Raw genomic sequence first — 15,025 nt, 5'->3', positions numbered from 1 at the left:
CTGGCTAACATGTGAAATGTCAAAAAATGAAATAGACGTAAAAGAGACACATAGCCAGATCTGCGCTGCTCTTACACTTTAGTTTAGGAAGACGAACACAAGCGGAGTGATGCACACACAGTGAAGCATCCGATTGATGATGCAGTCTCTTAGCCAATCAAATTCGAGGACTGGAACTAACTGTTGTATATATGATTATATATGGCCATATATGGACATATACAGCACTAATTTATGCAAATATGTATGCAGGATGCAGGATGAATGTATATTGGATGTTTGCAGTGAATCTGGTAACAATGCAGCCGTTTTGACTGAGTGTTAGGGATCATTGATATATGGAGCAGAAATCCACAGTGGCTTCAACTAGTTCCCAGAGAGCTCCATATGAAAAAGTCTTCATGACAGATCCACAACAGACTAAATACAACCAGTATATTTTCTATTTTATCATTAATTTTTACAGTTCTTCTTTAAGTTTTTTTTACTTTACTCTTTCTTTTCTTCTCACAGGCAGTATAGTAAAAGTGATTTACACACATACAGTATCTACCATAACTGAACATTAAATTCATTTTGATATAAACTCTTCACATAAAACATGGGGAAAAAAAACATTCAAATGAAGCATTCAATCACAGGACGTTTTAGACTCCATACGAAGCTCCATGTTTATGATGCATTATACATAATTTAAGCTTCACAACACAACCCTGTAAGATGTTACACAAGTCGCATTTTGCTGTCAGTTTTTAAAGTTGAAGTGTGAAATTTCTGCACTGCTAGTGTCGCCAAAAGGAATTGCAAACATTTGGTAAACAATTGCACACACCTAATGTAAGTTAAAAAGCACCGTAGAGTTTAATTTATCGAAGGAATAAACATTTAGTTGTCTTTGCATATTAAATTAGAATACAAAAAAGTATTGTGGCAGGGCAGAGGGCGAGGCCGGGTCGTGATTCTACACACCCGGTCCCTTATCAGGCTAATCAAGCCTCCGAGAGGGATAAAGGCCGACTGCGGAGGATGGTGCGGGAGAGAGAGATCGTTCATGGACATGTTCGTCGTGTGTGTGTTTGTCTTTTGTTTCAGTTTTATATTAAACTATTATTTATATTAGCCGGTTCTCGCCTCTTCCTTTCCATTGAACTGCGTTACACTGGTGCCGAAACCCGGGAAGGAGAAGGGATGCCCGTCGCGGAGTCCTCGACACTGCCGTCTACCCGGGGGAGAGCCGCTGCCATCCGCCGGGGAGGAAGAAGCCAGACCGCATGGACGCGGTGAACGGCTGCCGTCCGCGAGGCGAGTGCGGACTGGACTCCCCGACTGCCTGGAGCAATGGAGCCGCAGCCAGGGGCGGAGGAGTGCCCTGCCATCCCCCAGAAACGCGGAGGGGTCGACAGAAGACCGCCGTCCGCGAGGGGAGGAGGGAAGTGACTCCCCGACCGCCTGGAGTGATAGGGCCACTGCCAGGGGCGGAGGAGTGTCCCCAGGAGTCGCCATGAACACGGAGGGGTGTTCTTTCCGCCGGGGGTCCTGGGTCTGACTCCAGTCCGCTCGGAGAGGAGCGGCTGTCATACGTCTGAGAGGGTGGAGGAGTGATCAAGGACCATGCGACGGTGTATCAGAGAACTGGTGAGTACGTTTTCTTTTTTTTTCATCTCTCTCTCTCACTGCCGCTCCGCATTGGCCTTTTCCCTCTCATTTAAATTTTACAGTGTTTTTTTAGGGGGTACTACACTGTTACAGGAAGTACCCCCCCTATTTAATTATTTCTGTTTCCCTCCTCTTGTCCCCTCCCTCGTCCAGGTACACAGGGATGACCTACCGGCAGAAGGCACGCCCCTCCCCAGGGAAAGGGGGGGGGGGGTGTACGTCATGCCGGGGGCTCCCCAGCCTGAGAGAACGAGAGAGGGCCGAGTGAGGGCAGGGCGGAGGGCGGGGCCGAGTGTTGATTCTACACACCCGGTCCCCCGTTGGTGCAGGAAGAGAGATCGTTTACGGACATGTCCGTCATGTGTGTGTGTGTTGTTGTCTTTTGTTTAAGTTCATAATTAAAATATAATTTATATTGCCGAGCCAGTTCTTGCCTCCTTTCCATTGAACTATGTTACAAGTATTATAACAGAAATAATAACACAAGCTGCAATTATCAGGGTCTGAACAATATGGAGAAGTGTAGAAAATGACCAAATTTGAAGAAACAGATCCATCTGGAGTAAAGCAATTTCCTTACTGAGAACGCTAAATGCTTTGTTGGCATTCTGGCCATTTTTAGTTTTCAAAAAACCCTCCTAGACCATTATTCCAATTAGCCCTAAATTTTACATGTATCACGTACAGACCATCATGACAAAAAAAAAATTTTTTTGGCTGAGCCCAATTCACCTTCATCAATTCAGACCTTCATCTTCTGAACCATTTGGCAAATTGGCCCAATAGTCTTGTATGAGTACTAGAAAGTCATTTTTTCAGAAAACTCAAAATGATGGAAACATTTTATAGATGGAAATTAAATTGGACATAAACATTTTGTTCTTGACTTGACTCAAGGAATCAGAAGAAAATGTAGATTATAGCCCATATGTTTGCGGAGATATTAGCGAAAACATAAAAGTGTCTATTAAAGTGCTATCTAGTGTCGGATGGGTGTGTGTGTGCACACCTGAGTAGAGGGGGGATTTGGGACCATCCTACCAAATTAGTTTTCTCTAGGACTTATGGTTTTCGCTGCCCAGACACTAATAGGGCAGAAAAGGAAGTAGAAGAAAATAAATAAACCAGTATGAATACAACAGAGTTCCAGTACCTTTGGTGCTTGCACCCCTAAACATTACACACTTCACCTTTAACCTTTCTTTAACACTCTAAACATAATAATTGCAAATGGTTGGCAACATGTCTAACAGATTGCAGATAATGCATCATGAACAAGGACTGTCATTTCTTCAGCTTTGACTTGAAAATTGAAATGGCATGGCTTTTAGCCAAATATACAACCCAAATATGGAATAGTTAAGCATGTTATAAATAATGTTTCTGACAGTCATTCTTAATGCTGAGGTGCTTTACAATCCCAAAAGCCTCTTTGTCTCACAAGGGAACTATAAGGAACATTCCCAAGATCTCTCTGATGAGTTCTGTTTTTGTCCCCATGATTTGTCGTTGTGTTTGGGTTAGAACAGCACTCCAGAGAAGTTGTTGTCTATTTGTGGATCGAGCAATAGTGAAAAACCACAGTAACCACAGTAGCTGTATGCTTAAGAAATGCATTCAAGTGATCATAAAACAAACTGAGCATCCCATATGAAATGTCGAGCTCAGCTGGATTTGGTGAGTTTTGGAGAGTTTATGCAGTTGAGTGTTCCGTGAAATTGGACCTGAATTATGGATGTACAGTCAGATGGCTCAGAGTTCATTCCTCCTCGTTTATATGTCTGTCAGCATTTGTGTTGGTGAGATTGTCTTAAACGGTGACTCAATGAAAGCTGCTTTAACTCCTAAGCAGGTAAACAGCCAAGTGATTCCACTGGCATTTCCTCTAGAGGAACTGATTGGCTCAAATACAAAACATCAATTGTAAAGTTTCTCCAGACTATGACAGCATGTTAGATAGGTCTCTTGTAAAGAAAATGTGACTTTTGGGGTTTGCCAGTGCATAACATAGTATCACGTTAGTCTACCAAGATTTTTGATCAATTGTTTTTACGTGGCTTGTTGTATGTATCATGGCAGTTCCTGGTGAAATGAACACTAGAGGCGCTACAACAACGACTTTTAAACATTTACTTTTCGCCCTGTTGCTCAAACGAAGCTATCTTATGACTTCAAAAACCTTTAACTATAGGACATGCCTTGCACGGTGATACGATTTAAGAATTGCATTACATAACCTATTACATTTGTGAGCTTATTCCAGTGTGATCAAATTGTACCGAACCTCAGCTGATAAAGTGTTGCACTTGCAATGCAAAGGACCGGGTACGAGTCCTGAAGAGCACGTGAGCTGAAAGTCAATGCCAGAAGGTTTTTAACTTGTAATCATGTAGCATTGAATCAGTTCTGATGTAGATGGGTAGACTGTTCCAGTTTTGTGGCAGCTATCGCAAAAGCACGGAACCATCACCGACCTCTGATCTGTGCATTGAAGTGATCTCGAAGGATTAAGTACATCCAAAAAAATTTAAAAAGTGCCATAGTAGCACAACATCATGACACGGTTGCTTCAGCAATTGTGTTTTTCGTCTCATATTAGCTTTCTCTGACACCTTAGGTTTAGGCGCAAGGTTTAGGGTAGGGAGGTCGGTTTTGTTGATTTCAAATTCAATAGAGCATTAACCTTAAAAACCTCATCTGTTTGAGTATTTTACTCTCTTTTAGCACCACACAGTGGACATTTCACCTCGGAAATGCTGTGATACATTTAAGGAACCACGTAATATTATTTAGCAAAAATGTCGCCACAGTTACGTTATTTTCATGCGATCAGGCTGTAAAATTCACTGTCAAAATATTGACATTTTCCCCAAGTCAAAAGAGCTCACCTCTAAGTTTCTATGACATAATGGTCTTCAGTGTAAATCTATGCTTTTTGTTCACTAATTGAATCGTCCAACAGTCTGGATGCTTCAACAGGTTATAGTGCACCTATCCTTTTTGACAAGTTACAGTTTAATACTTAGGGTTCGGGGTTTAGAACAAACCTCACCAATAATCAATAATAATATTGGGTATTTACCATCTCAGGAGACTTTAACGTCTTTAAGGCCAGAAACATACTTTACGCAAGTACGTGGACGCAGATGGGAGCGCTCAGTCAACGTGCGGCCTGGTTGAACATCCTAAACATGCACCCTTGTGTTACTACGGCGTTAAAATCTCTGTTGTTAAGGGGGCGATAGAGTTACCCTCAAAAATCTGTGCCATTGTTATTATTCAGGTAATCTGCACCATTCATCTATAAATATATTGATTTTAACTTACTTTCTCAGTGAGATTCTCTTAAAACTGTTGCTCCAACATGACAGTAGCGGACTTCATAAAGCAGACAGTTCACACTAATGTCCGCCATAGCACCTCTTGTTGAGAATGCAATGTGTACTGTGGTATAAATTGCGGTCTGACATATGGAATGCAACGATGCATGAAACTGAGCTTGCGTAGCAGCATTCACATACTTGCATAGAGTATGACTCGGGCTTAAAGGTTACCAGATCCCTGGTGCAGCTCCCTGCTTTGTCATAATTGAGTCCATGTTTGGCAATGAGATGGCTGATTTTGCAATGTCATTTTGTCTCCACTAGTTAGTATTTAATTTTATGCCATCAATCCTACAACTTCAGTCTCTTGAACAGACACGCAAGGGCGCCTATAAGTGGGAGTTCTCTCAAACGTTGCTTTCTGTTACCACTGCTGAACACTCGCTGTTTAGCTGCCGCTCCTCGAAAAAAATGTCTTCTGAAAGGGAGCTGCAGTTACTGGCGCCCTCTTGTGGTTCGGAGGTCAACTGCAGCCTCGCTCTGCCCCTGTTTCGGCTCACACCATTCTGAAAGCCACTCACCAGATGGTGAGATTCTGCAGCGGGTGAGGCTGAGTCCAGCAGTTCGGGGGTCTCAGGGCATTCATGGGTCATCACCAAGGCGATACTAGCACTCTTAGCATGGGCCGTCTGGCTGTAGGTGTTACGGTATTCCTCATCAATGTCCTTCCCAAGTTTCCATCTCTTCCACTTCTTCAACATCTCGCTCTGGACCTACAGACACAGAGATTTACATCCATGCATTTGGTAGACACTTTTATATGCAACTTCAAGCTTTACATTTAATCAATATGTTCATTACTTACCAGTAACCAGTTGAGCTACAGAAACACTACAGGAAAGATTCCTGGTATGTGATAGCTGTGTGGTATGTGTAAACCTCACTCCCCTGGCCTCAAGAGGTGCACTAGCGACTGACGCTAGAGGCTGTAGCCTTTAGCCTCCTCATTAGCGCACCAGTCTCCCATGCCGGCTGACGCCGGTTCTAATCCCGCTCTGAGCAGGTTGAGCAGGATGGGTTACAAAGATGCCTTGACCCGGATGGGAGTGAGGTTTAAGGGGGTGAGTGTAACAGGAGCTAGTTGGTACGTGATAGCGGTGTGGTATGTGTAAACCTCACTCCCCTGGCCTCAGGAGGTGCACTAGCGACTGACGCTAGAGGCTGTAGCCTTTTCCTTAGCATGCCCGCCTCCCATGCTGTCTGTTGCTGGTTTGAATCCCGCTCTGAGCGGGTAGAGCTGGGCTGTTTGCACAGAGTCCATTACAATCCCGACGGATTTGATTCTATAAAATGTGGATTATTTTACTATCTTTTAACAGTTGCTGAAGTCTAGGCTTGAGCTCACAGCTGGTAGCTCTGTTGAAGTGACGTAAGCTGACTGACTCGAGCTGTCACAGAACAACGCAATGCCACAACAGTCACTCTTGCATCGTAGTGGTGATTTTAAGTGACAAGTTGGTTTTATTACAATGCAGGCTGGAAAAAGACAAATATCTCACCTCTTTGTTCACAAAGCAGTACAGAATGGCAACAAGCAGACCCTACAATTACAAACAACAAAACACAAGACATTAAGAATGCTAGCAATGCTAGCCTGATCCATTTGCAACAATCTCCCATCAGATTATAAAGGAGCTAGCCAATTAAACCTCTTAAAATCAATCACACAGAGTCATACAGCGTATGTGTTGTAAGAGACATACACACTCTTACAGCGGTGAACAAGTTAGAATATGTAAAATAATCGTAATGCTAATGCAGAATCGGTGGGCGGGTGACCTTTGCTCTCTGACCTGGAAGGAGCTGAAGAGGAGGTCATAGAAGAGGCGGATGAGTCTCAGAAGAGATTGTTTAGGCACGGACTCATCGATGACGAAGGTGAAGAGGATAGCATGAATTCCCAACAACGGGATCAGTGTGAGAGTTGACTTAGCCAGTCTTTAAAGAGGAAAGAGATATTTAAAGATATCTTTCTTTTATGATTTTATGGACATTGCCATGGACATTAAGATGAAAGGTTTTACCTAAATTTATAGTCCGTGTATCTCATCTGATGGGCCTTTAGCTTGGACATCAGAATCTTTATTATGCGAATGAATATAAAGAAATTAATCTATTCCACAGAGAGAGAAAGAAAGTCCATTAATGCGCAAAGCTGTTCTTTAGGGGCTCAGTTGAATATATTCAATATATTTCTGAAATATGATTTTGTATTACTCTGTAAAGCTCCTGTGGCATATTTAAGAGTTCATAAAGCATTCTTGTCAGAATCTGTCCTCAGATCAAATCTGGATGAGTGTGTGTGTGACCGTGAAACGATGATAGAGACTATTTCAATACGCAATAATTCACATCTGCATAGATAAGTGAATGATGTACAATGAATAATGTTCTTGTCGTGCAAGATTACGATTCTTTTTGCTTCAAACAGGCTGAATGAGATCAATTTTGAGTCTTTGTGAGAGATAAGTCTCTTACCAGATATGCAAATAGAATGGGGGAACGGATTATCCACCAGTAGCCCATGTTGATATTCCTTTCCCAGCATCTGCATGTGGTGCAAAGTACAGAGAAAAATCATAATCGTAATGAGTTAGTAACCATATAAACACTTCACATGAAACTTGAATTGACGTGCAACCCATTGTAAAGTCAATAAAATGCGACCAACAGAAATTGAAACGCTTGCATGTAAATCAAATCCATTTTCAGTTTCCTAACTTCATAGTTTATCAAAGTATGCATACTAGAGAGAGTTTTCAAAATTCTCCATTTCAGTGGAGGGAAACGGCAATCTAGCGCGGATGAGAGGATTAGTGCCAAGTGTGGCTTCAGTGTTAACATGGCGATGATCGCATTCATTCTTATTGTAATAGTGCATTTTTTTCTAACGTAACTATTTCAGCGAGACACTAAACAAAAGAGAAAGACTGAAATCTGTTCAAGCACATGTGAGGACATTCTCATATCAGTGTCTAATGTATTTATGTGCATTGGGTCTTTTTGAGTATTTTCACCTGCTTTCAAATGAAACGGGAACATGATTGTTTGGGGTGATCAATCAAGTGAACGGGTCATAAAGACATAGTAGATATTACACACTGTCTCTCTGTCTCCCACACAATCTCATTCCATATACGCCACGGTTTCAGGATTTACTCTACAGCTGTATCAGGAGTTAATGTACCGTATCTGTTTTAGAGAGCTTTGATGTCCATAAACTGACAAGTGGGAATTCAATGCATAGCAGGTTTCTTAAAGGAGTATTCCATGTTCATTGCAAGTTGAGCTCAATCAACTGCATTTGTGGCATAATGTTGAACACCAGAAAAAAAAGCAAAAATCGGTGTTGCTGTGAGACACTTTCAATGGACGTGAATGGGGCCAATCCAATGTTAAAATACTCATTATTTAAAATAAATAGCCAGGTGACAAACAATATGCATGTTAACAAGGAGTGGCGTAGTGGTCTAAAGCACATAACTGGTAATCAGAAGGTTGATGGTTTGATCACCACAGCCACCACCATTGTGTCCTTGAGCAAAGCACTTAACTCCAGGTTGCTCCGGGGGGGATTGTCCCTATAATAAGGGCTCTGAAAGTCACTTTGGATAAAAGTGTCAGCCAAATGCATAAATGTAAATGTAAAATTTTACAACTCAAATTACAACGACGTAAACCCTGAAACGACTATAAAAATGACTATTTAAACAAACTTTACAGCTCAAATAATACACAAGGTTTACCAGAAGAATTCATGTAAGTGCATTTATAAAATTATAAGCTTCACATTTCTGCCATTAAACCCTCCAAAAATTGGCCCCATTGACTTCCATTATAAATGCCTCACTGTAAACTCAATTTTTGCTTCTTTTTTAAAACAAATGGAGGGACAACTCAAAATAAATTTTTGTGCTAGTCAACATTATGCCACAAATGCTGTCAATGGAGCTTAACTTGAACTGAACCAGGAATACTCCTTTAAGGCTACTTCATACTTACTGGGAAAACAGGCTTGCTTTAGTTTGTCTCAAATTCTGACGAAATGCACTGATGTTTCGTTCTGATAAAGTGTTCATTTGGTGATATTTCTCTTTTTCGCACAATCCAAAAAATGCTTGAAGTAGGAGAACTTGGCTAGTCGAAGAGCATTGATGATTTGTAAAAACGAATCATGGGTGTGGTTTGGACAGGACGTTCTTATATCACAATTGCGCTTTCCAGCTGAGGAGATCGTAACTAGGTTACAATCTTAACGTTAAAACTGGTAAACTTTGAAGCACGTCTCTACGAGTCTACTGTAAAACAATGTTATAACAAAGACAGCCTAATGACGTGTCATGCCCGAGAGACGACAAACGACTCTAAATGAACACATTTTAAAACGATGACACGAGTAGTATAAAGGCTTGTTCGGATATAAGGTTAGGAGAAACAAGTTTGGCTATTTGTGGGGGCCTGGGTAGCTCAGCAAGTAAAGATGCTGAGTGGAGAATCCACCACACCTGGAGTCGCAAGTTTGAATCCAGGGTGTGCTGAGTGACTCCAGTCTGGCTTCCTAAGCAACCAATTGGCCGGTTGCTAGGGTGGGTAGAGTCACGTTAGATTAATCTCATCATGGTTTCTATAATCGGTGGGACGTGTGGTGAGTTGTGCATGGATGCCGTGGAGAATAGCGTGTAGCCTCTACAGTGCTACGACTCCATGATTACATGCTCAACAAGCCCGTTGCGCGGAGGCAACTGAGATTCGTCCTCCACCACCCGGATTGAGTCACTACGCCACCACGAGGATGTAAAGTGCATTGGGAATTGGGCATGCCAAATTGGGGAGAAAAGGGGAGGAAAAAAATACAATAGATATTCAAAATTAAGGCAAATTTGGACACTTTGTGCTTGTCCAATGTTAGTAGAATATATTCATAGTTAAAATAAAAAATCACCTTGACACTGGTTGATTAAGTCCATTGAGCAAAAATGCCTCAGAAAAGTGAAATTAGTTCTAAGAAAAGCTTGAGCAGCATTTGTTTCGCAGATGCCATTTGCTTTGACATTCTGTCGTAATGACAATCAAACATTTTTAAGTGTGACTTCAGTGTCCCAATACTTCTGAAGGCCACTTACGTAAAACCCAAACTCAAGTATACGTACTCTTCATTTTCATACAGGTATTTGAGTGTGACCCAAGGCAGCACAAATATCAGCGGTGCACCTGCAACACAAAGAGACACAAAGTTACATCACTTTCAGTCAGAGCCAATCAAACGCTTCATCCGGCAACCAATTACTAGTCTGATGTGCCTCTGTTGTCAGGCTTTTGACAAGCTTGTTCTGCCGATTAAACCACTTATAACTTCTTCAAAAGTCAGCCACTTCTGTACCTCTGAAATGTAACTCAAGCAATAAATTGAGTCAAACAACTGTCAGTAAAAAGTGAATGTGAAGTCTGATGCTCTCTCTCGCTCACACACCCCAGCCGATGAACAGGTAAATGTAGAAGTAATTCCTCTCGGAGAAGACGGTGGTGACCAGGAGACTGTGCAGATACAAGCCCTCCACCAGCAGCCAATAGTTGTTTGCCATGACGCTGTACTGCATCATCACCATGGCAGCACGACATCCAGCAGTAGTCTGAAGACCAGGTACAACAACAAATAGAAGGCAACTATGTAGTTTGAGACTCAAAAGACTCAATTATGGACATTCTGATGCATATTTCACAAATAAATAAATGGAAAAACACCAAGCTCCAATCTGATAGAACTGGTTTGTATCAGCCTGACAGGAAACAAAAACATGTTTACCAGTCTGCTGCAATGAGCACTTCTAAGGAAGAACTAGTAACATATGTATATATATATATATGAGACTTAGCAGTGTGCCAGTAGGTTTCGACCTAATTCCCACTACTTAGTAGGTCCTCGTGGTGGTGTGGTTACTCACCTCAATCCGGATGGCAAAGGACAAGTCTCAGTTGCCTCCGCTTCAATCCGCGCATCTTATCACGTGACTTGTTGTGCATGACATCGTGGAGACTCACAGCATGTGGAGGCTCATGCTACTCTCCACGATCCACACACAACTCACCACACGCCCCATTGAGAGAACCACTAATCACCACCACGAGGAGGTTACCCCATGTGACTCTACCCTTCCAAGCAACCGGGCCAATTTGGTTGCTAAGGACACCTGGCTGGAGTCACTCAGCACGCCCTGGATTCGAACTCGCGACTCTAGGGGTGGTAGTCAGCGTCAATACTCGCTGAGATACCCAGGCCCCCCAGTCGGAATTGGAATGCCCAATTCCCAATGCGCTCTAAGTCCTGGTGGTGGCGTAGCGACTCTCCTCAATCTGGATGGCTGAGAATGAATCTCAGTTACCTCCGCGTCTAAAACCATCAATTTGTGCATCTTATCATATGACTCGCACCATGTGGAGGTTCATGCTACTCTCCGCGATCAACGCACAACTCACCACACACCCCACCAAGAGCGAACCACATTATAGCGACCACGAGGAGGTTACCCCATGTGACTCTACCCTCCCTAGCAACCGGGCCAATTTAGTTTGGACCTGTCTGGAGCACTCAGCATGCCCTGGATTTGAACTCGTGACTCTAGTGGTGGTAGTCAGGGTCAATACTCGCTGAGATACCCAGAACCCCAAGTCGGTTTATTCTTAAATTATTTGCAACCTTACCATGATAAAGAAAACTTGTTTACATGATCACACACGTTGTCAGGTTTTTATGCATAATCGGTGTAAGAACATCCACGAACACAAAAAATACTATATATGCATTTCAGTTTCATGACAAAATTCCATTAAATTGAAATGAGTAATTTGAAACAAAATAATAAGTAAATATTTAAAGTTTTATTAATTTAATTTTGTTAAAATGACACAATTTAATCTGATGGAATTTTGTTATGAATTTAAAATGCGCAAATCGTACCAATATATACATATATATTTTTTAAGTGTAAATGCACTCATTGAATCTTTAAAAGTTATTTTAGAGTTTTATTTTAAGTAAACTGCGTACAACAGTTAATTCATAGAAAACTATGTCGATAGCTGATTTCTCGTTTAACTGTTTGTATCACTGAACTAAACTGTGTTTTTAACATAGAATTTCAATTCTACATTTCGCAACATTGTAACCATGGGGGGCAAAAATAAACAAACTAACTGACCATGTAGAATTGTTTCTGAAATGTAAATTACTCGATATTAACCTACTCTTTATTCTACTCTTCTAGTTCAAATAGACCTTTCCTGCCTAAACGGGCGGCTCTTTGCCAAAATAAGGCGCAAAGTGGGCCAGTCTTTATAATGATAGTCAAACGTCTAGCAAATCTGTCGCTTGTTGCGTTCAGAACTCTAGATGGCGCTGTTTAACCGAGTATGATCACAGTCATCTGAAACACATGTGAGTGTGTGTACCTGCACACTGACCCAGTGCTGACCCTGAAAGTGATGCGATCCGGTTGGAGCGCTGTTCATTTTGTCCAACAGTGCGTCTTTGATGAGGATGAAGAGCGCTCGCAGGATGAAGGAGCCGAACAAATTCATGTGGATGTTGTTCCTCATGCAATGCAACTTCCTGCAGAGGCGCATTGCTTTTATTGTTAAGTGAGCAACAATATGCCCTACTAAGTGAGCATTCAACCAATGAATAGCGTTCCATTCAAGGGCACTAAAATGACATTTGGAATTCGCCCATTATGTGTGTGTGAGCAGGAACATGTGTGTTTAGACTAGTAGCTAATTACCGGAAGGTCACTAGAATGCCCAGGGCGAGAATTAGTGCTCCGAGAGAGAGGGAGTACCCGATGGTGTACATGGCTCTGAATTTACTGAGGATCTGACCGTACTGCTTCTATAGAAACAGAGAGAGGACGTTTAGTGTGCCATTAGCATCAGCGTTCAAAACCAGCCATTAAACACAACAAATGAAACGCTCTCACCTGTCCGGGCTCGTCCTGTTCACACTCGCTGGTGTTTTTACCGTGAGCCCATTTACCATCAGCACCACAAACACGATACACCAACCCCCGCTGAACTGCTCAAAAACACACAAATAACAGTTATAAATGATGCAGTTAGCAAGCAGCAATTATGGAGCCAAGCACACCAATGGCAAACAGTTTGATTGAATTCATAATTCTGGTGTTGACATTGAGCAGAGTAATGAAAGACACTTTTAATGACTTATAGTGTAATAAATGCTTAGAACTTTTGGCCAGGAGGTGGTGCTGTCACCTAATGAATATGGTGTTGTCAGGGCTTGGTCACAATGCCACATTTGAAGTTTCATGTCAATACCTCAATGCGTTAATGAGATACAGCCTCAGATCCTTATTGGAATCTTGCCATCTAATTCGTTTCTGCGTTACACGAGAACGGTTTGGTCTATCGAAAATATCTTCTTAACTTTTTGTCATGATTGTCCCTAGACGATACATGCCAAATTGCATCCAAAACAGATGTCCGGCCTAGGAGAAGTTAGAAAAAAGAAAGTTTTCACTGAAAGAATGGCCGACCGTGGCAAACTGGGTATCATTCAACTATGTGTGCCCCAGGGGCCTGGGTAGGTCAGCGAGTTCGAATCCAGGGCATGCTGAGTGACTCCAGCCAGGTCTCCTAAGCAACCAAATTGGCCTAGTTGCTTGGGAGGGTAGAGTCACATGGGGTAACCTCCTTGTGGTGGTGATTAGGGGTTCTCGCTCTCAATGGGGCGTGTGGTGAGTTGTGTGTGGATCGTGGAGAGTGGCATGAGCCTCCACAACGAGTCACATGATCAGATGCGTGGATCGACGGTCTCAGAAGCCGAAGCAACTGAGACTTGTCCTCCACCACCCGGATTGAGGCGAGTAACCGCGCCACCACGAGGACCTAGTAAGTAGTGGAAATTGGGTATTCCAAATTGGGGAGAAAAGGGGATAAAAAACTAAAAACTATGTATGCCCCAAGGAAATTAAAGTGACCAGTATCATGACATTCAGGTCTTGAACTGTCAAGCAGCTGTGCTTTACAACTTCACAAACTGAGTATGTTCAATAAGAGGAACATATTGTCAATGAGTCGACTACCTTTCTGGTACCAGGGCAGATACCATGGGCAGGACACATTAACTGTTGTGCCCGGGGACCCATCGGTCCAGCACACATACTGATCAAACGTCCTGTTACACACCAAACCTGAAAGAGAGAGAGATGGGGATGTTTGCAACGCAATCCTTGAATACTACTTACTGCATACAGTCACTCTAGAAACTAAAAAACCATCCAAACATCAAGAGCATTGTGGGATTGTGGGATGCAGTACCCAATGTAGTGTGCTCTGTTGCATAATGCACATTTTTGCAAATGTAATAGTTCATCCACACATACTATGAAACTGAACATGTGTTACCTGATGCTGGTGGTGTGCTGATGAAGCTCTGAATGCAGTCATTGGTGTATGTCCTCCATTGTTCCTGAAGCAGTTTCAGAGATTTTCCAGAGGTCACCTACAAATATTGCACATAAACATAATCTCATATTAAACATTGACAATGATTCATTTGTTTACGACACTTCATCGGGGGCAAAGCAGAGAGTTGATGTCCCCAGAATGTGGGGGCAACACCTGATCAAGCCTTCTGGAGAGTTCAGGTTTATAGGTTGCATCACCTGTGTGTGTGCGGTCAGTGTGAGGAGGGCCAGTAGCAGACAGAAGGACATTCCTCACAGGCAGCTCATTACTCACTCTTCATCACACCGCCTACAACAGAGACAGACACAATTATCACGACTCCAAATGAACTTGATAAAGTGTGAGAGAAATCTTTGTGCAAACCTCTGTTAAATGCTGAGGTGTTACAACGTGACAATAACATTTTATTGTCCGCTTAGTAAAGTAACAGCACATCTGTCCTCATCAAGCCATATTATTAGTTCACCCAAAAATGAAAATTCTCTCATTATTTACTCACCCTCATG

General features: G+C 42.3%; 1 protein-coding gene across 4 annotated transcripts in view; it reads right to left on the bottom strand.

The window, feature by feature from the left end:
• Positions 1-429: 429 nt before the first annotated feature.
• LOC127651157 (glucagon receptor-like) overlaps positions 430-15,025 on the bottom strand; it is a 42,425-nt gene continuing 27,829 nt past the window's right edge. For 2 of the 4 annotated variants that reach the window (XM_052136862.1, XM_052136863.1), the window contains 14 exons: positions 15,019-15,025; positions 14,717-14,807; positions 14,457-14,553; positions 14,135-14,242; positions 13,010-13,104; positions 12,815-12,921; positions 12,486-12,645; positions 10,510-10,669; positions 10,190-10,250; positions 7,518-7,587; positions 7,064-7,152; positions 6,833-6,977; positions 6,539-6,580; positions 430-5,752 (listed from right to left, as the gene is read on the bottom strand). The exon at positions 15,019-15,025 is cut by the window's right edge. In XM_052136862.1, coding sequence (XP_051992822.1) covers positions 5,387-5,752; positions 6,539-6,580; positions 6,833-6,977; positions 7,064-7,152; positions 7,518-7,587; positions 10,190-10,250; positions 10,510-10,669; positions 12,486-12,645; positions 12,815-12,921; positions 13,010-13,104; positions 14,135-14,242; positions 14,457-14,553; positions 14,717-14,767 — 1,551 coding nt within the window. In that variant the 5' untranslated portion in view covers positions 14,768-14,807; positions 15,019-15,025 and the 3' untranslated portion in view covers positions 430-5,386. The remainder of the gene's footprint in view (positions 5,753-6,538; positions 6,581-6,832; positions 6,978-7,063; positions 7,153-7,517; positions 7,588-10,189; positions 10,251-10,509; positions 10,670-12,485; positions 12,646-12,814; positions 12,922-13,009; positions 13,105-14,134; positions 14,243-14,456; positions 14,554-14,716; positions 14,808-15,018) is intronic. The other 2 variants (XM_052136864.1, XM_052136865.1) reach the window with 2 other exon arrangements.

Source organism: Xyrauchen texanus, chromosome 11 (assembly GCF_025860055.1).
Source record: "Xyrauchen texanus isolate HMW12.3.18 chromosome 11, RBS_HiC_50CHRs, whole genome shotgun sequence".
Classification (NCBI taxonomy): domain Eukaryota; kingdom Metazoa; phylum Chordata; class Actinopteri; order Cypriniformes; family Catostomidae; genus Xyrauchen; species Xyrauchen texanus.
The sequence above is the reverse complement of the archived record's forward strand: the minus strand, read 5'-3'. Positions and strand labels throughout refer to the sequence as shown.